The 27,252-nt window shown below is 42.8% G+C and overlaps 1 protein-coding gene across 1 annotated transcript in view; it reads right to left on the bottom strand.

The window, feature by feature from the left end:
- LOC122800358 (POZ-, AT hook-, and zinc finger-containing protein 1-like) overlaps positions 1-25,251 on the bottom strand; it is a 483,087-nt gene extending 457,836 nt beyond the window's left edge. Inside the window, exon 1 of the mRNA XM_044069808.1 lies at positions 25,105-25,251. Coding sequence (XP_043925743.1) covers positions 25,105-25,251 — 147 coding nt within the window. The remainder of the gene's footprint in view (positions 1-25,104) is intronic.
- Positions 25,252-27,252: the final 2,001 nt, after the last annotated feature.

Genomic DNA, 27,252 nt, shown 5'->3' with positions numbered 1-27,252 from the left:
TGTAGAGGACTTCGGTTCTGGATTCGGTATGAAAATCTCAGGAGTCGGCCGACCGGCACTTGCGAACTGCTTTTGCTTTGGGCACCGCGCGGCAAGAAAGACTGGAGAAAATGGCGTCAGCTGCATCTTATATACCCTGTCGTACTGACGTCAGGGAGGAGGCGACAGCAACCGACGCCAGACCAAGACTTTGGAACTCAGGCTGACTGGGGAACCACCTGACGGCAGGATAACCCAAGTGTAATGACTGCAGCAGTGTAACACAATGAACATCAAGGAGAAAACTACAGTCAGTTGCCTGTCAGGTGCCAGGATCCGCCACATAGCTAATGCACTCAAGTCACTCCACAACAAATACAAATACAACTCTGTCATTGTCCATGTTGGAGTGAATGACTTGAGACGTACCTCCCTGGACTACATGAAGGGAGACATGGAAGAGCTCTCGGATCATGTGGCCCAGGCAGGTATGACCCTAGCCCTGAGCAGCATCCTGCCTTCGCCTAGAATGATACCACAGTACAAGGACAAAATGACCGACTTCAACAATTGGCTAAGCGTCTGGTGTCATTCAAAGGGGATCCAGTATGTCTGCCTGGAAAGACATGATCGACAAACCACAATGCTTTGCCAGAGATGGCCTGCATCTGTCACCCCTGGGATTCAGGTTACCAGCTAAAGCTCTTGCCACCCCTATAGTGCCTTTTTTTAGGCAAGGTTCAAAGGACAAAAACACCATCGTAACTGATACAAGCATGCAAAATCTGAAGGTAATGCTACTCAATGCTAGAAGTCTAAACCTCAAAATGCACTCTCGGGGCACACCTAAAAATGGAGAACATCGACATCTGTGCAGTAACTGAGACCTGGGTCAAGGCACCAGAGAGCACCCCTGCAATACCAAGCTACAACTCTTCCCAGACTTTTCAGCCACCAAACCAAGACCAAAACACTAAAGGTGGAGAAGTGTCCATATTCACTAAGGATATTCAGACCTCCAGGCTAGTTGCCCAACAATGCATCTGAAATTCTCCAGATGAAACTAATACTAGGTAAGACTGCAATCCAAACAGTAGCTTGCTACAGAACCCCCACCATGCCCCAAGATTCTCACTACACCTTTCTAAACATACTGGAAAATATTAAGAAACAACTAAACACCCTAATACTGGGAGATTTCAACTACCCTGCCATTAACTAGGAAAACTACTCGGGTACCAACACCTTTTCCCAACGGTTCTTGGAATTCATAAATTCCAACACCCTGGATCAACTAATCCATTGTCCCACCAGGGGCTCCAATATCCTAGACCTGGTCATTACCAACATGGGAGATAGATAATCCACATCAGTGGTCACCACCTCATTGGTCAAGTCTGACCATAAGCAAACCACCTTTGATATCCACATCCCACCCCCACCCCCCAGCAAGGAAACCTCCGTAAAAAAACTTCTCCAAAGCCAACTTCATGCTACTCAAGTCAGAAGTGACAAGCTTCATGGCACCCATGCAGACGGGGTTTGAAAGTTCGACTGTTGAATCCTACACTAAGGGACTGTACACGCACATCCACTCGTGCATGAATCGTGCCATCCCAAATAGAACCAAGATGCTCTCCTCCAAAAAAAGGAAGCCAATCTGGAGGTACCCTGCCATAAACAAACTATATAACAGAAGGAAGAAACTGTTGCAGAAAAGAGGAAAATTCCAGGATGCAAAAACTCCCTTAACAGCCTAAGTAAGAAGCTGAGATCCCTCATAAAATCCTCAAAAGCTAGTTATGAAAATAAAATTTCCAAAGACTCCAAAGACAACCACAAGGCATTCTATAGTTATGTCAAGAATCTAAATGACAATGATCAGATCTGCTCTGAGCTACAACAGAATGGCATTAAATACACTGATCCCAAGGATATTGCCAATATCCTGGCAGATCGACTTAGTGCCAACTTCACCTCCCTCTCACCCCCTAAAGGGCCCATCTCAATACCAAAAGATTGCCAAATCCCGTTAATCACAGCCATACAGGTAGAAAATGCATTCTCCAAAGCTAAGAATACAGCATCCATGGGACCAGATGACATCCCGGGTTGTGTACTACATGAACTACAAAATGAACTGGCACCTCACTAAGTGTCATGTTTAATCATACACAGCTTATTCTACTTGGACAGAACCAAAGCTTTCAGGAAGACAGAGCAATTACTAGTGGCATATGCTGCAGGATCACAAGGAAAAGCTATCTCAAAGCAGACTATTTCTAAGTGGATAGGCCACTGCAGCTGTGTACGTCCAAAAGTGCAGAATTCTCTCCCCCTTGTTCTGTGGATTTGGATAAAAAGTTGGCAGATGAATAGTTTGGTTAAGAGCCACACTGGACACCACTTTAGGCATAAATGTTGGGTTTGATCTCGGAGAGACCGTCAGGGTAAAAAATAATAAAAGGTTCCACAGCCATGAGTGCCTGTAGTTCTGAAACTCGTCTTGCAGAAGTAATTGCTAGTAGTCCCCGCTCTTGTTCTGGTACTTGCTGAATGGCCCCCATGTCCATGAGGGATGAAACTTGTTTTTGTGCCTCTGGCCATTGATCTTTTGGCAGATCCGGCCAGCCGTTTGCCTTTGGCAGGGTATGGAAATGGAATTTGTAGCCTTGTGACACTATATTTAGAACCCATTTTTCCTGGGTTATAATGTGCCAATTTTGAGCAAAAAGTGCTAATTTTCCCCCTAAGGGTGCTACCAGAAGATAAGTGCTTGCTGCAGGCAGGGGAAAGTCATTGGGACTGCTTTCTGTATGTTTGTGCTTTATCTTCCCCAGCTTTGGAGGTAGAAGCACCCCATTGTTTTGACCTATAAGAACCTTGCGCCTGTGATCTGCCCCTTGGACGTCTGGATCTGCCTTTTTGAGGTCTGCCTGACACAGGAAAGGACCAATTTTTTGTAGGCCAGTGTCTACTAAACCTAGGTGGCTGTACTTGTAAAAAAATCTAACAGTTTGCATAGATTTAGCTTGGTCTTCCATTTTCTTTAACACCTCTTCTGCCTTAGCACCAAACAAAGTATCATGCTGTAAAGGTGCATCTAGTAACTTAACTTTAACATGATCTGGCAGATTTTGTTCCTTTAACCAAGCATGCCTCCTAATTACAGAACCCGTAACGGCGGCCCTGCAGGAGGCCTCCAAAGAATCAAAACCACATTGCAAAGTATGCTTTCCAACTTGTTCAGCTGCATGCAATAAATCCTGCATTTCCCCTTGTTTTCAGCACATTCAGAATTTATCATTTTCTGTTTAAGCAATCCCATGAGATGTTGCTGATACTTGAGCATATGGAACTGACAGTTTAAGGCCCTTATAGCCAAAGTTGCAGATGTGTAAACCTTTTTTCCCCCATCTATCCAGTGCCCTTGATTCTCTGTCAAAGGGGGTTGGGTTTTTTTGCTGTAGAGGACCCAACTCCCTTGGGACCCTGTGAAATAGTTTCTGGGTCAGCAGCAGGGTTTTTAAAAAGAAATTTGTGTGAGTTAGGAACCCTTTAATATCTGTCAGACTTAACAGGAGCTGGAGGTAAGGAGTCAGGGGTCAAACTAGACTCCAAAAACACATCATCAACAATGTCTGACACAGGGGGAATGGCTAGAGGCCTGTGCTGTGGTAGTAAAAGGAAATCCCTGAGCCTCTTTTTAGATTCTGAAAAATCTTGGCTTTCCCAATGAAAATGCTCCCACATGGTATGCAAGGTTTCCCCAAAGGAATAATCCTCAGGAGGGATGCTGAAGGTATAGATTCTTCAGCATCAGAATCCTCATGTGGGGTAAATAATATCCCTGATCAGAAGAGGAATCATTAGAAACAGAAACCTGATCTGAAGATTCATAGTCGATGTCTTGCCTAGGCCTCTTATCAGGAGGGGGATGGGAACCCCTGATCAAGGTAATCAGGTCTTCGGCCATCTTGATCATCTGTTTTTTGGGCATAGAGGCATGTACATGTGGCTCATGAGTTTGTTTCTTTGCTTTAGAAGCTGCTTTAGTCTTTGTCTTTGAAGCTGAAGTCGCTTTAATGTAAATATGCTGTGGTCTGAATACACCCTCAGAAGCCGGTACCTGGTCAGCGGCTCCGGACCCATCTGAGGGAATATATAGCGTCCGAGGCTCCAATACTCTGAGTATCCAGCAGCATGGCCGACTCCACGTGGGAGTCGGTAGCGGTCTGCGACTCTAAAGTAGCGGGTGTCAGGGGCTGCGAAAGCGCCTCACTGAGAACCGGCGACTGGCTTAGGAGAAGCTTCGTCGGTTTTGGGCCTCGGTTGTTTTTCTCTATCCTTTTCTTTGCGTTTTTTGTAAACTCCGGTAGTCAGATGGCTATCTGACGACATTTTAGGATAATTAAACCGGCTACCAAAATACTTTAAAGCAAAATTGTACCGACGCTTAATAGTGCGATGGGTAAATCTAGCACAAAACTGACAACCAGAAACGTTGTGATCAGGGCCTAGGCAAGGAATACAGTAAGAATGAAAATCCTTATGAGGTATTTGCTTTCCACAAGTAATACAATTATTACATTTTTCTGAAATCTGTTTGGAGTAAGAAAAAAGTTTCCCCAACGGGGTACTTAGCTTTATTGAAGACTTCGGTTCTGAAACTCAAACACGAAAATTTCAGGAGTTGGCCGACCGGCACTTGCGAACTGCTTCTGCTTCAGGCACTGCGCGGCAAGAAAGACTGAAGAAAATGGTGCCGGCTGCTTTGTTTACACCCCTGACGACCTGACGTCGGGGAAGGGGTAACAGCGGCCGACGCAGGACCCAAGACTTTGGAATTCAGGCCGGCTGAGGGCAATCTGCCAGCAGGATTACCCAAATGTAATGACTGCAACAGTGAAACACGAAGAACATCCATGTACCCATGAATTACCACATAGGTGGCAGTACAATAATCACCGAAAGTGTGATGAGAGACTTGGGGACACAGGTGGACAGTGGTCTCACCTTCGATAACCACATCACCACAACAGTCAGGAAATCCTTCTATGTGGCACACCTCATCACTAAGGGCTTTTCATCCAGAAAAACAGAGGTCATTGTCCCACTGTACTCATCCCTCATTAGACCCATTATAGAGTATAATTCCCCATTTGGTATGTACCTCACAAGACATCTGCAACAGCTGGAAAGGCCGCAGAAATACCTCACTAAAAGAATCACAGGCCAAAAGCAGACGCCATATGCTGACCGTCTAAAAAAACTCCAACTATACTCTGTGGCATATCGTCTACTCAGAGGCGATCTCTGCTTAACATACAAGGCCATGTCAAACCCTGAGCTGTTGGACATGCTGCACTTAAAGAAATCCCAATCTCTCAGAGCCACATGCTCCAGGGATCTAAACCTTGTCATCACAATGAACAAAACATGCTGGAGGGATAGGTTCCTGACCCAGAGACTCCCCATACTCTGGAATAGACTGCCCATACATGTCAAGCAGAGCGCCTCCTTGGTCCTCTTCAAAAGGAACTGATGACTGGATGGGAGATCGGAAATTCATCCCGAGGATCATGTCAGTCACCCTGCTAGACAGGGGTCCAGGGAAGTAAATATTGTGGGAAGAAATATCCAGGAAATTGTTATGGCTAGGCTTGTATAGGCCCTAGGGCCGATAGCCTAGTACCAACCTATGAACAGGCTTTACAATAAGAGGAAGAATTTGCTGTCTAAGAGTAAGAGGGAGCGAGCCCTCCAAAACTGGAAACATTCCCTCCCCTCAGCTTAAGCAAGCAAATAAGACTTCTTGTAAAGTCCTCCAGAGCAAACTACGAGTCCAAATTAGCTTTCTCAACAAAGGACAATCACAAGGCATTCTATGGTTGCATCCATAACCTAAAAGGAAAGGCCCAGATTTGTGCAGAACTGGTAGTTAATGATACCACATATACTGAGCCTGTGGACATGGTTCAGTGAAAACTTCACTCCCCTGTCCCCAACCACATGTAACCCATGACATCCCTACCATCTGCCCCCTACCTTGTATCTCAAAAGAACAGGTCATAAATTCCCTTTCTAAGGCCAAAAACACAGCATCTATGGGACATAACATCCCAGGCTGAGTCCTACATGGGCTCCAACATAAATTAGCAACACCATTGGGTACTCTTTTCAATCATAGTCTAAGCACCGGCTTTGCACCAGCTGAATGGAAAACGGTCACCATTACTCTCTTGCACAAAGGTGTTGCTTCCACTGACCCCAGAAACTATAGATCTATTAGCGTGACTAGCCTTATCTGCAAGGAGATGGAGCCAATCCTCATGGACCTTATCAACAAAGATATAGGTAATCTCCAAACACTTGACCCTACTCAGTTTGGATTTGTCAAAGGGAGATCAACTATGAAACCTGGTGACCTTCTTCGAGAATGTCACCAAGGACCTGGACGAGGGGAAATCTGTGTATACAGCCTATCTGGACTTAGCCAAGGGATTTGACACTACCCTCCCCTCAGGCATAACTGACAAACTCGTCCAACTAGGCATCAACCCTTATACCATTAGATTGGCCGCTAACTGGCTCACTGATGGAACTCAGTCAGTCAAAATAGGGGAATCTACCTCCAACAGCAGTCATGTAACCAATGGTGTTCCACAGGGATCAGTCCCAGGACCTCTACTGTTTGGAAACTATTTCTCCGAAGAACAAGCAAAAAAAAAAAACTGTTGGGTTTCTGTTCGGTCCTTCGAACAGACTCGGCAGTTGTAAGAAGCTCGCGCAAGCCAAAAACTCTCAAGCTAAGGCAGCCCATATAGTGCCTCTCCTGCCCCTCAGATCGAGTTTTGCCCATAGAGATAAATGTAGAAGCTTTGTCTGAGCAACTACCCTACGACAATACCAGGACTAGATCCGAACCTCCAGGAGTCTTTGGAGGGGGTTGGAGGGTGGGATGTCAAGAATGACTGAAGATCAACAACACTGATGGAATGTTATGATAAGAACATAACTTCTTTACCTGATGATGTTAATCTTCATTCATTCTGGACTTCTGGGACAGAGTCCCCAGCTACTTTATGTCCCGGGAGGCCCTATGGAAGAATATTCCTGAGCACCACAAAGCCAAAAGATGCTCTTCCCCTGGAGACCATATCCAATTTGCAATGAATTATAAAAGGTATGTGGGGTAGCCCAAGTGGCCGCTGCACAAATGTCATCCACAGAGGCTCTAGAATGAAAGGCTACTGAAGTGGAAACTGATCTGATAGAATGAGCCTTGACCTTTATTGACAGATTCAGTTTATTTTGGTCATAAACAAAGGTGATGCAATCTCTCAACCATTCTGATAAGGTAACTTACTGATTTGCCCAGCTGAGTGCTGAAAAGGACAAAAATAATTGGTCTGATTTCCTACACAATTTCTTTCTATTCAAGAAAAAAAGTAATTGTCTGTGCACATCCAACAAATGTAAACAATATTCTCTTTTGTTTGAGAAAGATGGAAAGAAAACTGGTATGTCTATAGTTTGGTTAATATTTGAGTCAGATACAACCTTAAAAAAGGAAAGAGGGGCTGGATCTTAAGTGATACTCTCGCTTTGTGAAAAATGAATTATGGACGTTTCATGCACAAAGCTTGCAATTCTGATATCCTCCTGGGTGATGTGATGGCTACCAGAAAAAGGGTCTTCCAAGATAAGAATTTGATATCACAGGTGGGTGCTGGTTCAAAGGGTTGATAGGTTAAACTTTTCAAAACTAATGTTCAGTTCCAAGGTTTGATGGGTTCTTTAAAGAGTGGTTTCAAATGCAAGATGCCTTTCAAGAAAGTTTTACAAAGGCAATGAAACATTAAAGAAAGGTCATCAAAACCATTATGAAAATTGGAAATTGTAGCTACGTGAACCCTGATAGCAGAAACTGAGGCTCCTTACTGGAAAATGGTTGACAAATATTCTAAAATCTTATAAATTAAGGGTGAAAAAGGGTCAATTTCCTCTGCAAGAGACCACCACAAAAATCTGTTCCTTTTACTCAGATAAAATTTTCTAGTTGATGGTTTATGGGAAGCCAGAAGAATCTTCTGAACTGAGGAAGATAGATCTTTCTGCCTGGCAATTACTGGAAGTGGAGGTACCAAGCTGTCAGAATGAGACTGTATAGGTTCAGATGGACCACCCCTGCAGGTGGAACAGGTCTGGAGTTGGGTCCAGAATCCACGGGCAGTGAACTAGCTGAGGCCAAAGAAAGGGGAACCAGACTTGTTGGGGCCAATAAAGTGCAATGAGGATTTCTCTGCTTCTCAACCGTCAGTTCTTCTTCAAAACACGGGGAATCAGAAGGAAAGGTGGAAAGCAGTCCAGGGGGCCAATCATGTAGAAGAGCATCTCTCAGAACTCCACCTGAGGGGAGGGACAGGGCAAAGTAGCTGTGACATTTGTGGTCTGTGGGAGATTAAATGGGTTGCACCAAGGCTGACCCCAGCAACGAAAAATCTTTATTGCTATGTTGGGATTGACAGACAACTCGTGAGGCAGGAGAATGCATCTGCTCAGTCTGTCCGCAATCAAGTTGGAGCTTCCTGGACTGTGCATTACTATCAGAAAGCGGTTGGATGCCATCACCCATTACCACATTCTCAGAGCTTCCCGACATAAAGGGCAAGATCTGGTTCCACCCTGTTTGTTGATGTACCAGACCACTGCCATGTTGTCTGATTGGATAGCAATTGTCCCTGAATGCCCCCCCCCCAATTCAGGGATGTTTCCGTGGTCACCACAGCCTTGGGATGAGCGGGGGGGGGGGGGGGGGTGAAATGGCGATTCCATAATTCCTGTTCCAACTTCATCCACCACATTAGATCCTGCTTGCATCGGTTGGTTATATGCATTAGGTAAGAGACAGTGTGTGTTAACAGAGACCACTGTGACGCCAGAAGCCATTGGAACAATCTCAACTGGAACCTTGCCAATGGAACTAGAGTGACTGTTGCAGCCATTGACCCTAGGAGTTGTAAGATTAAATGAGCACGGACTTTGTCATGAGAGAGTACCACCTGAAGCTGTGATCTTAACCTTTGCAGCCTGAGAGAGTACCACCTGAAGCTGTGATCTTAACCTTTGCAGCCTGTGAAGAGGTAGAGCAGCCATACAGGTGTGTGTGTTGAACATCGTTATGATGAATTCTCTCTCTTCAGTGGGAGACAGCTTCAACTTTTCCCTGTTTACTGAAATGCCTAAATAATCCGTAAGGTCTAGGATGGAGTCCAAGGCATGAGGCAGTAGATGCCTGGTGAGGGCGGCCAGGAGCCAGTCATCTAGATAAGGAAACACTCTGAATCCTTGCAGCCTTAAATGAGCTGCAACCACTGCCATGCATTTGATGAACACCCTGGAGGCTATGGTGAGACCAAAGGGCAGTGTGTGATATTGGTAGTGACTGGCTCCCAGCCGGAAGTGGAGGTATTTTCTGGAGCATTTGTCCATCTTTATGTGGTAATACGCATCCTAAAGATCTATACAGCACATCCAATTGTCTTTCGCCAGAATGGAAGGATAGACTGTACAGCGACCATCCAGAATTTTGTCTGTCAAACTTGTTCAAGATACTGAGTTCCAGAATTGGCCTCCAGTCCCGTCTTTTTTGGCACTAAAAAGAATCTTGAGTAAAATCTAGATCATATTTGGTCTGGTGGGACTGTTTGGATGACACTTTTTAAGCAGCTCTTTAATTTCTTGTGCTGCCATATCCATCTCACTGGGTGGAACATTGGGGATTCGCCTTTGTGGTCTTACAGATCAAAGGGGATATGGTAACCCCTGGTAATTAATTGTCTGCACCCAGTAATCTGATGTCACTGAGTGCCAGGCTACGTGGTGCAGACAATCTTCCCCCAACTGCCTCCAGAGGTAGGCAATCGGGCTGCCACTCAGGATGTTGGTAGGAATGTTCAGAGAAGGAATCCCTGGAACCCTGGTTATGCAGGCCCCCTCTGCCACGGGAGGGGCGTCTTCCAGATGAGCTCACCCCTCGGCCCTGGGAGGAAAACTCGCCACATGTTTCCTGAAAAGGCCATTGGGACTTCCTGAACCACACCTTTCCACTCCTGTGATTCCAGGAATAAGTTTAAGGAGTCAAAAAATGCACGCCCAAAGCAGACAGGGTCTTTCCGACCTTCTCACACCTGGTTAAGGTCTCTCTGACTTTGGGGCCAAACAACAAGGTAGCATCAACAGGAGCAATGACGAAGGAAATCTTAAAGGGATCTGCAAAATCACACAAGCGCATTCAGGAGTGACGTCTAACTGAAACACCTGTACCTGCTGCCCTGGCTGTTCCTTCAGCTGTGTGAGCAATAAGCTGCATGGACGAGTTGGACATCAGCTCTATCACTGCAACCTGGGAGGCAATTTTACTGCGTACCTCGTCAGACAGAGCTTGTGCCAAGGTGCCTGACAACTCAGTGATTAGGTCCCTCTGAAGACAGTAAAATGTGGCAAGAAGTTCAACGACCATATGGCAAAGGTCGCTGGCGTAGACCCACTTCCCTAATCTGTCCATCGTCTGAGACTGGATTTGGAGGATGGACAGTTATACTCTCCTCTGCAAGTTTCTTCTTTGTGGAAGCCGCCACCACCATAGCTCTACCGGTAAGCCTTTAGACCAGTGCGGCTGGTCCTCACAGGGTTGGCCCTCTGGTACACTAATGATTTTTTACAGTCTCCGGGGGATCGGCTCTATAGTGTCAGGGGCCTTCCAAGTATGCTTGCATGATAAGCTTGACCAGATCGGTAGATGAGGTCACCCAAGAAGTAGGTTGGGCACGAAAAGCCTGCAAGAAAACCAGATTCCTAGGAGGAAGGGTTGGTGGGCTTCAATCATCCCTCTCTTTCAAGATTTCCAGGATGTCCCTAAAGGAGACATCTTCAGGGGGTGACCATGGGGACCCTTCCTCTTCATTGTAGTCTGTGTCTTCAGTGATAGATTCTTCTTGAGAATCTAAGTGCTTCCTCTTGCACGACCACTTACGGGGTGGCTCCTCAGGGGGGAGGTCTGAGGAGGACTCCGAAGAGAGGGTACCTTGCTGCAGGGTGTCTTGCTGCTCACGTGCCAGCTTCCCTGATGTAGGAAGTTGTGACAGCTGTGAACCAGAGGACACGTTGATTGTGACACTCCAAAGTGGATGGTGCCAACTGCGAGCCTGATGAGGGAAGAGCTCTTTCCATAATCTGAAAGGAAGGCCTGCCTGAAGAGGGATGGGAGCCCAGAATTGAGAGACAACCTCGGAACCAGGGTCACACCCCGCTCCGATGAACCCACCTCCACAGTAGGAACCCCGAGAGGACCTAGAACTGTAAAAACACTCGGAACCATAGAAGGCGTTGTGAAAAAAAAAAAATCGGCACCGCACTAGGGATCACGGAGCCAGCAGGCAAGTCACGGTCCAGAGGATGGGTCAACTCCAAGTGAGCAGAGGACCAAAGAAGTCGGCTCTAGAGCCGAGGTAAGGTCCACCATCGGCACCGAAGTAGTTGGTACTGGGAGCGGCGTCGAAGTTGAGGGCTCCAAGACCTCCTGACAGGATGGAGTCTGTGGAGAGTAGACCTTGGCTCCAAATGGGAGGGAGGTCTTAGAGGGGGCTGGAAGACCTTTGGTCCCCAAGAGCTGATCCACTCTAACTACATCAAGCTTCAAAAGGCTCCTGGTAGACCGACAAACATCCCCGAGGGTGACTCTGGGCATTCAGTAAAGGGACTCAATTGCTTACCAGAGAAAGGGTCAATGGAAGCAGAGCACCTAATCCTGGATAAGGGTTTGACCATCAACACCATGGTCGGCTGACCAAAAGTTTGTGTTGTAGGGGAAATGACCGGCTTAATGGGAGAAACTATTGCTGGTGCCGAGAGGGTCATAGGTACCGATGAAGAGGTCAGCACCGATGTAAATCTTGTAGGCTCCAAAGTAGTAGTCATAGGTTCCGATGAAGTAGTCAGTACCGAAGAGAGTTTTGTAGGCTCTGTAGTCCTTGTCGGCACCGTGGAGAGGGTTACAAACTTCGGTGCCAAAACGGCTGTCTGTATCAATTTAGGTTGCTTTGGCTTCTGTTCCAAAGACAAAACCTGGCCTTTAGAAGATTTCAATCCCACAGATTTCAGAGAAACAAACTGAATGGCTCCTCTTTTTTGATTCCTTTCTAGGAGACTTTGACATCTCCGCCTCGGACAAAGCCTCGGTAAATGGGCATTTTAACAGCCCTTGGAGGATTAACTTATACAACGTTCTGCAAGGGTGCGGGCACTAATCCTTCCATATCCATCGCACTGCTTAAATCCCGTAGTGTCTTTATGTTTTCATGCCACGACCAAGAAAAACACAATTTGCACACCTAATAAAGGCCAAACTTTTTCACACATGCACAACAGGAAAAACTAGCTAGACAGGCTATAAACAACAATAACAAAGTTTTTTTTTTTAAATCATGCCAGCAATGGTAACGAAGAGATACCCGAAAGGGTAAGAGAGGGGGAAAATACCAACAATAGTATGCAAGACTTAAATCCTTGACCCAGAAAACATTTAACTTAGGTACAAAACTGGTTTTCTAGCAGACATCATCTACTAAATGCTAATTAAACCAAGCTATTAATGTTCTCCCGAACCTGTTGTCATCTCAGGTCACTTTCAGTATCACATCCAACAACAGTACTATGATATCCCCTGATAGACCCACCAAACTACTTGGGGTACTAATTGACAACAATCTGAAATTTGATCTACATGTTAACCAAATAATTAAAAACACCAATAAAAAACTGGGCTATCACTACAGAAGCAAACTTTTCTTAACCCCTTTAGGCAGAACCAACACAGCACGCACCCACCTACTCTCCCCTCTCCTATATGCCTCTCCCATACTCACTAACCTCTCAAAAACCAAACTAAATATGTTAACAGTCTGCTACAACCATATCACTAGATTCAATGTAGGATCTACCTATCATACACATCACTGTCAAAATCTGAAACTACTAAAATGGCTCGAGTTCCTCAATCTACTTCTCAACTTACTTTAGCCCACAGAATACTTTAACAACCAGAGTACCAGGAATACGTCCCTTAGTTATCCCTCACACTAGTACCAGACCACTGAGATCTAATGACAGATTAATGTTAAAGCCCTCTAAATCCTGCAATCATGCCGGTGATTCAGTTTTCTCCAACTATACAGCAAAAACTTGGAACTCACTCCCTCCCTGCCTTAACCCTAGAACCCTCTTTAACAAAGTTTAAAATTGCAGCAAAACATTATTTCACCAACCACTGGTTATGTACCTGCACTAGCCCTGGTTAATCTCCCTCAGCATACCTCTCTAAGCAGCTCCTTGCATATATATATATATATATATATATATATATATATATATATATATATATATATATACACACACACACACACATATATATATATATATATACACATACATACACACACACACATATATATATATATATATATATATATATATAAATATATATATATATATATATAAATGAGGAGAGAAAAGAAAAAAGTATATATATATATATATATATATATATATATATATATACACACATACATATACACACACACACTTTTTTCTTTTCTCTCCTCATTTCTACTGACATCTCTATCCACATAGTTTACTACTACTTTTCCTTACTTCCTAACTTAATGCAAATTTTCTCTTAATATATCTTGTTATAGTTGTATATATTCTTTAATATTTGAGCTGTTAGTATTATACTTGTTAATTGTGTTTGTTTAATATACGCTGTATTTCTGGAGCTTTTCTCCCCGGGCCTCCACTGAAAATGGATATGTATCCAGTTGGACTTTCCCGGTTAACAAATGTAAAATAAATAAATAAAAAATAAAGAAGGAGATACACCCAAGAAAAATAGCATAACAACAGACTATATTGACTTTTACCAACGTTTAGCTGAAGAAAAAAGGATTTACACAGGAAAATTTTCAAATAGCACGTAGCTTGACAGCATGACTCGCGCATCCTGAAACTCTATGCGGCAAAAAAAAAAATCTGAGGGGAAGGGAGAAAGGCACTATGGGTAGCCTTAGTGCAAGAGTTTCTGGCTGGCATGAGCTTGTTACAACGGCCAAGTCTGTTCTGAGGAGGGAACCGAAACCCAACAGTTAAGAATGAATGAAGATTAACAACATCAGATCTAACTGGGAGTGGTCATAGAATCTCCACATGTTGTCAACATCCTACAAGAGGGTCTTACACAAATGACTGGTGCCAAAGTCATGGCCTCAAACTCAATGCAAAAAAATGTATTATCATTCCTTTCGGTAAAAGTCATGTTCTTGCTAACTACCACATCAGTAACAACACCTTAAGTACGCACTCAGTGGTGAGAGACCTGGGCACACAGGTTGACAGCAACCTTACCCTTGACTACCATAACTCCACAATGATAAGAAGGGCATTCTATATTGCTCATCTCATAAGTAAGGGCATTGCCTACAAAAAAAAAAAAAAGTCATCACCTCCATGTACTCTTCCCTCATCAGGCCAATAACCAAGTACAACAGCCGTTTTAGTATGTACCTTTCTAGGCACCTGCAGCAATTGGGGAAACCACAAAGGTTCCTCAAAGAAAATTCAAGGTCTTTACCATCTGTCCTATGGGGAGTGTTTGAAATCACTGTCATTTTATTCCGTTTTATACAGACTACTCAGAGGGGATCTCTGCCTTGCATATAAGGCAATCTCTAACCCTGTGTTATTGGGAATGCTTCATATCTGAAAGTCAAATGCTACACGGGTTACTCGCTCTAAAGACCTTAACCTGGTGTGCGACAATAAAACATGTTGGAGGGGGAGAATTGTCTCCCAGAGGTTACCACACATTTGGAATAAAATTCCACTTCATGTCAAACAGAGAACCTCACTGGCCCTCTTCAAATGCAATCTGGATGACTGGATGGGTGGCTGTAACTTCACCTCAGGGGGGCTCCATCTGTGTATCCCTCATGGACAGGGGCAATAGGTGCCAATGGTGGAAATAAGGGTAAGAACTTGGCTAGGCTCCTAAGGGCCCTAGTAATGGCCCTAGGGCTAATTTCTGTCTGGACGGCTTCCCCAAAGGGAACTTACCTGCCAGAAGTGGAAGATCAGAGCTGACCATCAATGCTGTGAAGCCTAGGGGTGCTCTCAAGGGAGGTAAAAAATAGTAGTGAAGAAATTGGCACCCGGACTGCCATTTTCTTCCTTGTGGTGCAAGTATGGAGGGCAGCCGGAGACTTCTGAAGACTGGACAGGCATTATAACCTGGGCAGGATACAACCCAAATAGCTACAGACTACTGCAGCAGTAAGAAGGGTGAATATATAAAGATAAGCTAGACTTTTCCAGATCAGGCTTTCTCTGGCAGCAGCAAAATACAGTTTCAGAACATATCTGGGATCAAAGTCTTATGCAAGGGATTCCTGGCAAAGTATCTCAAAGTAAGTTGAAAGCACATGTGGTGCTGCTATTCGTAAAACAGACATGAAAACTTGTCACAAAACCTAAAGGCAAAATGGAATCTAAACAGAAAATGTACTACTGATTTTACAGATAAATGTCAAAACAAAAAAAATCTAGCCAGGTTCCCTCCCTCATTGTACTAATTAAAAGGTGACCAACTGCAATAAAACAATGACCATCACATATAACTGACCTTTAATGCTGGGTAGACATCTACCCTCCATTTGCTTATTCGAGTTCCCTACAAAGAGTGTATTAGGTGGAATTGTGAGAGGGAACATGCACATGTAGTGTTTTACTCTTGTAAATACCACAAATTTGAAAGCAAGCAAGGGTCACATGGTGAAAGCTGCATTGCAAAATACAAACTAGACAGGGTTTATACAGCACCTTCCTGTTCTCTGAGATACTTTGAGATGCACTGAAATTTCACCAAATGGCTACACACAAGAATAAGCCAGGCTAAAGGGCACAGCTGTAACCAGTCCCTCTGTACAGAATGGTTCATCAATATGCTCCATGTTTGTTTTTGTTTCTTTTTTTCTCTCCAGAGGACGCAATACACGCACAAATATGTAAAAAAGGCCATCAGGAACAAATGTTGAAAAAAGGCCTAGCACTACCTTGGTGTTTCTCTTGCATTACAAAACAGAAGACTTCACAGGTGGCAGTAAGGCCTAAATAGAACTAAAATGTAAACAAGAGGCTCCTAGGAACAAGGAGAAATAAATGAGGAAAGAAGACAACCTCTAGACCAGGCATGGGCAAACTACGGCCCGGGGGCCACATGCGGCCCGTTAAACATTTTGATTCGGCCCGCCAAACTTGAAAAAATTTAATAAATTAACCTTGTTAATGTTTTATTTCCCCTGCAATTCTGATGTTTCCTCACTAGATGGCGCACTCTAGATATATTGGCTTTGTTGAGGTGAAGCGTAGGCCTATTACTCCACGTTTGCACTTTACCCTTTGACCCACCGCCCCTCTATGAAGATGAGCGGACCCAAGAAAAGGAAAGTGGACAGAGAATGTCGAGTGTTCAATAAGGAGTGGACAACTAAATATTTTTTCACTGAACACCGATCATCTGCTGTTTGCCTGATATGCCAAGAAACTGGCGGTTTTTAAAGAGTATAATATTAGCCGTCACTTTACCACAAAGCACGCTAATTATGCTAGCAAGCTCTCAACAAAAGAACGGGAAGCTGCTGCTGAGAAGGTGGCAGCTAATTTGAAGGCTCAGCAAAGTTTTTTTCACCGTTTTTGAAAAAAAAGACAGTCAGGAGGAGAGTGATGGTGATATCCTGAAGGATAACAGAACTTTCAGTGCTTTAAAATAAAATGGTCATTTATTTGATTTTCAGTGTTTAAAGACTCATTTCGAAGTCAGACATTTTATTGTAATGCTTTTCTTCATTTTCATTGGAAATTAAAGCACATGTTTTCTCCATATCCCAAGATGTGTATTTTTCCCCCAATGAGGTGATGTTTTCAAAGCATGCCATCTATCTGCTCCTGTTCCGGCCCCTTTGTCAAATGTTAGAACTCAATGTGGCCCACGAATCAAAAAGTTTGCCCACCCCTGCTCTAGACTGATCAGGCAAAGTGAAAAAGCAAACTGATACAACAAAGGAGGCTCCGGGTCCAAAAACACTCTACCAAATCGGTTAAATTCAGTTTACTCACACTAACATACTTGAAATCTCGTATAATAAAACAAGCGCTTATGACCGACTATTCAGTGACTTTATCAAGATAAAAGAACAGCCAAAGAGACACCATTTAAATAACACACCACTTGTCCAAATCAGCCAATTAAAAGAAACCAACCATTTGAAAAAGGCTACTATAACTAGAATAAAATGTGGTGCACCATTGTCAGAACAGCACAAGTTAATAAACAAATAAAATATTACAAAGCAAATAAAATCTGAGTGCCTGCATTTGTTGAATACAACTGATCTAAATTTATAAAAATTTAAATTTATAAAAACATTCATATGCATTGCTTACATAAAATACAATTAAACAGCATACAAACACCCATGTCATATCCCACTTTTCTAAATCCCAACTTGCAATACAAACCTAAAAAAAAATATATATATATATATATATATATATATATATATATATATATATATATAAACACACACACATATATATATATATATATATATATATATATATATATATATATATATATATTTAAGTTTACTATTATTGATTCTATACAGATGGACCCGAGGGGTGGCCCATGGCCCCTACAACTTGAAAAACAAGAGGCTCTGTGGCAATTAAGAACTAATGCCATGCAATGGCCGGGCATAAATGATTTATTTTCCATAGCATGCTTTCTGAAATTGAAAGCACTTGAAAGGTAATAACCCTAGATGTTGTTAAGAGAGTGACCTCATAAATGCATTAACTAAAATGTTATATTATATATATATATATATATATATATACATACATACATACATACATATATCTATCTATATCTATATCTATATATATATATCTATATATATATATATATATCTATATCTATATATATATATCTATATATATATCTATATACATATCTATATATATATATCTATATATATATATATATATATATATATACATATCTATATATATATATATATATATATACACATATCTATATATATATATATATATATATATATATATATATATATATATATATATATATACATATCTATATATATATATATATATATATATATATACATATCTATATATATATATATATATATATACACACACACACACACACATATATCTATATACACACAATTTTTAGCCTTGTATTGCGAGTTGGGATAGAGAAAAAATGGGTTATGAAATAGGTTATGATGGGTATTTATATCTATTTCGTGCAAGCAACGCATATGAATTTTTTTTTTATATAAATTTAGATTGTTTTTCAACAGACGCAGGTACTCAAGACTATTTGCCTTGTAATATTTTATTTATTTATTAACTTGTGCTGTTCTGATAACGGTTCACCACATTTTATTCTAGTTATAGTAGCCTTTTTCAAATTGGTTGTTTCTTTTTACTGGCTGATTTCGACAGGTGGTGTGTTATTTAAATGGTGTCTCTTTGATAAAGTCTCTTAATAGTCGGAGATGAAAGCGCTTGTTTTATTATACGTGATTTCAAGTATTTTGGTGTGACTAAACTGAATTTAACTTATTTGTTCATTTGAGTGTTTCTGGACCCGGAGCTTTCTTTGTTGAATTAGTTTTTTAGTTTGGTTACTTTACTTGAAAAGTCAAAAAGGACAAAATGCCATTACTGTGCTCTAACTACAGGCTCCCGTCACTAAAATAATAAAGAATTTGCAAAGCATTGCTGAAACAAGGGGTGCTGTGTTATGTGTTTCTATGTAAACCAAGGTTAGGGTAACACAGTTACTATCACGTACCTCAGTAAGGTTAATGCAGTTACTATTGCACACCTTAGAAATTTTATTTACTGAAAGACTTGTGTGAATACTTGCACGTTGCCCACATTCAAGACAGTACAGTTGTGTACACTTACCATAAATGTAGATGTTAGAGTGTATTCACTGTTGCAGTCATCACATTTGGGTTATCTGCTTGCAGTAGCCCTCATTCGGCCTGATTATCAAAGTCTTAGGTCCTGCGTCGGTTGCTGTCTCATCTTCCGTGACGTCAGGGGTATAAAGCACGCAGTCGATGCCATTACATCAGTTTTTCTTGCCCCAGATGTCAGGTGCCCCCCTAATGGGAAGCAATTAAATATATATATATATATATATATATATATATATATATATATCCACTCAAGGTTATACCTCCAACAAAAAAGCAAATACACCAAAAAGCTTTTAAGCATAGTAAAGGAGAATGGCGGTATAGTCAAAAGAAGTCAGGGGGCTGGAGGGAGGGTAACCAGGACTGCAACAGTGAATACACTCTAACATCTACTGTTATGGTAAGTGTACACAACTGTGCTATGTTCTTCGTGTTTCACTGTTGCAGTCATCACATTTGGGTAGATTCCCAAACCTAAGGATGGGAAGAGGAATTTACATAGCATTAGGACCAGCTATAAGGCCCTGCAAGACTGCTCTTGATTTAGAGAAAACTGAAAAATGGTAATGCTTGGTGAAAGCATGTACAGAACTCCAGGTAGCAGCTTCTAGGGTTGTCTCTGGTAGGGACACCTCTGAGAAAAGCTGTAGAGGTAGATGCAGCCCTGGTTAAATGGGGTCTAATCTCCTGTGGGATAGATTTTCCTTGGTGCTTATAGCAGAAATCTATACAAAGGCCTATCCATTTAGAAATGGTTTGCTTTGAAATAGCCTTCCCCTCTGCCCCTGTAGCAAATGCCATCAGCAGTTGTTCATATTTCCTTTGAGGTTTAGTCCTGTCCAAGTAAAATCTAAGTTGTCTGTGCACATTTAAGAAGTGCAGTATCCATTCCCCTTTGTTCTGTGGATTAGAAAAGAAGGTTGGCAAATGAATGGATTGATTAAGAGCCACACTGGATACCACCTTGGGCATGGAGGGGGGACTGGTCCTGAGGGACACCATGTCCACATGAAAGATGATGAAAGGCTCCACTGCCATAAGGGCCTGTAATTCAGATACCCTTCTTCCTGAAATGATTGCTAAAAGGAAAGCTGTTTTCCAAGAAAGGAATTTTAACGCTGCACTTGCAGCTGGCTCAAAAGGAGGAAGAGTGAGTTTTTCCAATATAAAGTTAAGGTCCCAGGCTGAAGCTGGGGCTTTCCTGGGTGGTCTTAAGTTTCTGGCCCCTCTGAGGAACTGCTTGAGCAATGGGTGAGAAAAGAAGGGTGGTTCTGTGTTGTAATGAGCTGAAATGGCTGAAGCGTGAATTTTGATGGAGGAAAAGGAAAGGCCCTTGTGAAGCATCTCAGCTAAGTATTAAAGAATCTGAGGTAAATTGGGCGCTGCTGTGGCCATTCCTTGAGTTTGGTTCCAGGTACAGAATCTTTTCTATTTTTCAGCATAATATTTTCTAATACTAGGCCTCCTTGTCTCCAAAATGGCATCCAACACTTGTTTACTGAGGGATGGTAATGCAAGGATTAGGTAATTAGCCAGGCTGCCAGGTTCAGGGTTTGAAGCTGGGGGTGCAGAATCTGGCTCTCCTGGTGTGACAGCAGGGTAGGGGTCTGAGGCAGGTGCCATGGGGCTAGCTGTGACACACTGTGCAAGAGGGGGTACACCAGTGTTGGTGTGGCCAGTCTGGTGCAATCAGTATCATCCTTGGTTTGTCCTGTTTGATCTTTAGTAGTACTTTGGAGAGGAGAGGCAGAGGAGGAAAGGCATAAACTGATAGATTTTTCCAGCTGAAGGACAGAGCATCCACTTTCCAAACTTGTTTGTGGGGAGTCCTTGTTCAGAATTTGTCCAACTGGTACTTGTGGGGGGAGGCAAACAGGTCTATAACTGGGTTCCATTTGTTGATAAACATGTTGAAAGTCTTTGGTTCCAGTTTCCACTCGTGTGGGTCCATGAGATTTCTGCTTAGTTCATCTGTCAGTGTATTTAGTTTTCCTGGCAGGAATTGAGCCTGTAGATGCACTTGGTAGCTCAAGGCACTGTTCCACACAGCCATGACTAGTCTGCAGAGGGGGTAATAATGGGTATCCCACTGCTTGTTTATGTACCACATGACAGTGATGCTGTCTGTCTTTACCATTAATTGTCCTGGAAGAATGTGGTCCTTGAAGGCTGTCAGAGCATTCTGTACAGCTAACATTTCTTTTTGATTGATATGCAGGTGCATTTGACTTGGGTTCCACTTGCCCTGAATGCACTTCCCTGCCAGGTGAGCCCCCCATGCATAGTCTGATGCATCTGTTGTTAGGGTTTGGGCGGCAGGGGATAGAGTGAATGGTAGTCCCTTGTTTTGGTGGCAGGCCTCTGCCCAGCAAAGGAATTCTAACCGTAGGCAAGGTATGATAAAAATCATTGCTTCTAGATCCTGAGAATGTTGACACCATAGGCTTTTTAGATACCCTTGTAGTTTCCTCATATGCAGTCTTGCATATGGAATTAGTAGAATGCACGAGGTCATGAACCCCAAGGCTTGCATTACTTGCCTTGCAGATAGCAGGGTTTTTGTGGCCACTAGTTTGAAGTAAGTTGTCAAATGAATTTGTTTCTCTGGCGTGAGGAAAACCATCTGGGAAGTTGTGTTCAAGCTTGCTCCCAGGAATACAATTTGTTGACAGGGTACCTACCAGATGTGATTTCTTTTCATTTAAAGTGTACCCCAGACAAGTTAGCACCTTTTGTACAAATGCCAAATGATTCAAAAGTATATCCTGGCTTTCTGCCTGAATTACACAATCGTCCAGGTATGGGTATATTTGAATATTTCTTTGCCTGCAAAATGCAATGACTGGAGCTAGGCACTTAGTGAATACCCTGGGCGCAGTAGACAAGACAAAGGGCAGTGCAGAGAACTGATAGTGCATGTAGTCTGTTTGAAGAGTAGGTATCTTCTGCAAGATTCCCTGATTGGGATGTGCAGGTAGGCTTCCTTTAAATCCAATGTTGCCAGCCAGGCATCCTTGCCTAGCATAGGAAGTAACTGGTGAAGAGTTAGAATTCTGAATTTTGGAATCACCAAAAAGGTGTTTAAGGTAGAAAGGTCCAGGATAGGACGTCATGACTTGTCTCTTCTGGGTACCAGGAAAAGTCTTGAGTAGAAACCTTGTCCCTTTTCCTCATCTGGTACAGTCTGAATAGCCTTTATGCTTAAGCGAGAGAGTATTTGCTTTTGAGCTTCTGCCAATTGATTTGGGGATAGATCTGGCCAACCGTTTGGGGTTGGCAACGTGTGGAAGTGAAATCTGTATCCTTGGGAAACTATATTTAAAACCCATTTTCCCAGGGTAATGAGTTCCCAGTTTTTTGCCTGCAGAGCAATCTTTCCCCTTAAAGGAGCAGTCAGTTGAGAAGTGCTTGGAAGTTTTAAAATTAAGTCACTGAGACAGTTTACCACAGGGGGGAGTCTTACTACTACCTGATTTAGAAGTGGGAGCCCCCATCTGCTTAGTCCTGTGCATACCCTGGGACTGAAGTCTGGATATTCTGCTGGTTCTGGGTTTGGACTGAGAAGGCCTGGAAGAGGCAGGAAAGGACCAATTCTTACAGGGTCAATGTCTACTAAATCTTGGAGGCTGTACTTGTATTAAATCTTTAACAGTTTGCATAGATTTAGCTTTTTCTTCCATCTTTTTAAGAACTTCTTCTGCTTTGTTGCCAAACAGGCGGTCCTGATTTAAGGGAGCATCCAGCAATTTAGCTTTAACATGATCTGGCAAGGATTGCTCCTTAAGCCAAGCATGCCTTCCAAGTACAGACCCAGTGACAGCAGCCCTGCAAGATGTCTCTAGAGAATCAAAACCACATTGCAAAGTATGTTTTCCAACCTGTTCAGCAGAATGCATTAAACCCTGTAAATCCTTGTTTTCAGCACAATCGGGAATCAACATAATTTTCTGTTTAAGCAATCAAATACGTTTCTGATACTTCAACATATGAAACTGGCAATTTCAGGCCCTAATGGCCAAGGTTGCAAAAGTGTATACCTTCTTACCCCATCTATCCAGCGCCCTGGGGTCTATCAGAGGGGGTAGAATTTTTGGCAATGGTAGCCTTAATGCCCTTGGGTCCCAGTGAAATGGTCTCAGGATCCGCAGTAGGATTTTTAAAAAGGAATTTGTGAGAGTCAGGAACCCTGTAATATCTATCAGGTTTTCTGGGAGCAGGAGGAAGAGAGTCAGGGGCCAAGCTAGCTTCTGAAAAGGCATCAATAACAATGTCTAGTACAGGAGGGATAGCTAAAGGCCTGTGCTGGGGCAGGAGTAAGCAATCCCTAAGCCTCTTTTTAGAATCAGAGTAATCCTGGCTTTCCCAACGAAAACGCTCCCTAAGAGTATGCAAGGTTTCACCAAAAGAAATCCTCTGGGGGGGGGGGGGGGGGGCAGAGGGAATAGAGTCCTCTGCATCAGAATTCTCATCGGTAGATAAGGGTAAATCCTGGTCATCAGAGGAAACAGAAATTTCAGAATCCTGGTCAGAAGTATCATAAGCAAATTCAGTCCTAGGTCTCTTAGAGGGGGAAGGTTAGCTTCCCCTGATTAAAGTAACAAGGTCTTCAGTCATTCTTATCATTTGTTTCTTAGGCATAAAGGTCTGACCATGCGGTCTGGGCATCAGTTTTGTAGGCATGGTTCGAGTTTTAGGCCTTGAAGAAGAAGATGGCGTTGGTTTAATATGCAAGTCAGTAGGCCTGAATACACCCTCAGAAGCCAGTGCCTGCACAGCAGCTCCAGACCCATCCAAGGTAGAGACATCCACAAGTTCCACAGATGAAGCATTTCGCGGCATATCAGACTCCGATAGGGTCTCAGTAGAGGCCTGCGAATCTGAAGTGGTGGGTATCAGGAGCTGCAAAAGTGCCTCACTGAGTACTGGCGACTGACTTAGGCGAAGCGTCATCAGCAGCTTTGGACCTAGGCGGCCTGTCTGTCTTTATCTTTGCGTTTTTTCGGAAGGTCGGTAGTCGGATGGCTTACCAAAGACATATCTGGATAATTGAACCGAGTACCAAAATATTTAGAAGCGAAAATATTCAGACAACGAATAGTTTGTTGCTTAAATAAGGCACAAAACCGACGAGAGGTACGTCGTGGTCAGGACCTAGGCAAGGAATACAGTATGAATGAAACTTTTTATGAAGTATTTGCTATTCACAAGTTATACAATTATTGACTTTTACTGATATCGGGTTAGAGCAAGAAAAAGTTTCCCCAACGGGGTACTTAGCTTTAGTTGAAGACTGCAGTTCTCGAAAATGAAAATTTCAGGAGTCGGCCGACTGCCACTTGCAAACTGCTTCTGCTTCGGGCACCGCATGGCAAGAAAGACTGATGTAATGGCGTCAGCTGCATGCTTTATACCTCCTGACATCACGGAAGATGAGACCGCAATCGACGCAGGACCCAAGACTTTGATAATCAGGCCAACTGAGGGCTACTGCAAGCAGATAACCCAAATGTGATGACTGCAACAGTGAAACACGAAGAACATCCTACAAAGCACTAAGGGTTGCTGACTACACTACCGATGTTACTGTAGCAGAAGATGGAGAAGTCATATCTGACCACTGGCATTTCACTTAAGAATCCGCCCTCAGAGAGAGTTAAGTGATTACATTACATCTCCCTGCATCTGGATTCTACAAAGCAGCCTTGTTTTCTAATACTTAGAAGTATATAGCTTTCTATGGGCTCTCCAGGTATGATCAACTATAACCATGTAGTTAAGCTTTGAATCAAATTATCCATTTGACGTGTAATTACTAAACCAGCAATAGCTGACCATTCAGAAGAGAACAGTTAAGTATCAGTTCAAAAGCAGATGACACAAATTACTCAAGCAGTCTCAAACAAACAAAACTAAAACAGTACAGTGGCCACAACTCTCCAAAACATGAATCATTTTTTCTCCTTTTCCCAGCTCAAGGTCTCTAAAAACTCACCTGACACTTGTGAGGTCTTTCTGTTGTATGTACTTGTTTGATGTGTCCATTCAAGTGGTCTGGCCTAAAAAAAAAAAAAAAAAAAAAAAAATCACAAATGAATGCAAACCATACATGCTCTATCATATACTGCCCATTTATATGCATGAATACTGCTTTACATACCAAAGTCTTTTGACCAACTACAAACATTAGAAAGCAATCCTTAACTTTGCTTGGACTGGCTGCTTTACACGTTCAATGAATATGTTCTTGGTTAGAAGAGCTGGTGGGTTTGGCCAGTGACATCTGCTGTCGTCACATCTGTAATTCCATTATACACTACTATAAACGTCTCATTAATCGCTCATTCATTTTCACCCTTTTAGAGAATGCTAACTTTAAGTTACTGATACACTAAATTTCCTAATTCACAGCAACAAAAATCTGGCCTCTGAACAAAGCTGTTAATTCAACAGACTCACCATTATCCAATTAGTTTACAATTATGCACACATTCCAATTAAGCTTAACTACGACTTGCGCTAACAATTATGTAATTACATGCTACCAGCATGTTAACCATTACTCTAGGACATCGGGTGATTTGTCATTTGGCAGGAGTTTTAAAAGTGTGATTTATATTTTAAAGGGGGGGGTTGAGCTGGCTGTCCCTGTGGCATAGAATTATGTAGCTTCCAACTGCAAAGACATCTCGAAACTAGATAGGAGATCCGGGGGAGATGGAGCCGCCCATCCTGTCTTAGCAGAGAATATTCTCTTGACTACCTCAAAGGCATACCGCTCTGAAGAAAAGGAAGACATTGATCCTAAGAAGGCAGGCTTCTGGACCACTGCATCCCTATGCCTATGCCTCAAGTGCAATCTCCCCAAGGAGGAAGTTGGAGCCGAGCTATCCAATGCCAAAGCTCCAATGGGCAGAAACAGCTCCGAAAACCTCAGAGACAACTCCAACAAAGCTTCAGCTCTGAGAGCCTTCAGGATCTGAAGATGTCAGAGCTGGTGCACCTAGAGAAAGCTTTGGATCCAATGATAAAGTTAGCTTTGGATCTGAGCCGGATGGACCCAGAAGATTCGGATCCAAGGACTCTGAAGCAACCGGAGGGATCAGAGAAAAAGTAAATAGGGGTGGTGGGGTAGATAGACAGGCTTCCTGACCCGTAGGAGCCAGTAAATACCCATCTGAATCTGCACCGGTAAAAACTTCATCATTCTTCACACATCTTCCTCAATCAAACTCCTGGAAGAATGGCACAAGGCAATGGATGGTGACATAGATCAACACCCTTCCAAAAAGGAGGCGGGGACCCTGGAAGGCACTAGGTAAATGTAGGTGAATACCTAGTCCTAGGAAGGTTTATTGGATCCAAAGTAGTCTGGCCTGCTAATTTTTTCATTGGATCTGAAAAGCTTGGATCTATTGATTTCTTTTTAGGATCCAAGGGAGAGTGGATCTGAATTGGTTTCAGATCAGTCCTTTGTGGCTCCGATGATGGAGTCAAAGAAGTGGATGGCCTAGGAGACTTGGACAAGGACTTCTTAGTTTTTATTTGGGGGGATTGAGCCTCAGAAATAGCTTTGCTTACGGTAGATGGAAGCAATCCCTTTAGAATCAAATCGGCCACTGCCCTAGGATCGAAGTTTTTGCAAATTGTATAATCCTCCTGAAGATGAAGGGCCCAAGCAGTAAACACATTGTATGAGCATCCAAAAGGCAATTTGTGCCCACATTTTAGATACTTCTTGAAACCAGAAGGTCCTTTTCCAGAAACACCAGTGAGTAGAAGGAAAGAAGAAAGGGAAGAAAAAAAAAAGACCCCCCCCCTTTTTTTTTTGTTAAGAGAAATAAAGGAAAATACCAACAAGGGAAGAAAAAAAGACCCCCCCCCCTTTTTTGTTAAGAGAAAAAGAGAAAGGAAAATACCAGCAATGGTAAGGATGACTACACTAGCGTGTAAAAAGAACAAGTTAACGACAACGGTAAACAAAAACTACACTAAATGTAATAAGGGTAAGGCAGTAATATACTAATACATTTTTTCTCTGTTGGACAAAACTGTACAACTGAAGCTGTCCAAGTGTTTTTGTGAAAACGGCAAACGAGATCTGGAGTATGTTAGGGGGTGGTGCATTACGGGTTAGGGAGGA

This window comes from Protopterus annectens, chromosome 4.part0 (genome assembly GCF_019279795.1).
Source record: "Protopterus annectens isolate FY-2018-M chromosome 4.part0, PAN1.0, whole genome shotgun sequence".
In the NCBI taxonomy this organism is placed as follows: Eukaryota; Metazoa; Chordata; order Ceratodontiformes; family Protopteridae; genus Protopterus; species Protopterus annectens.
This window is presented reverse-complemented; position numbering and strand designations above follow the sequence as displayed.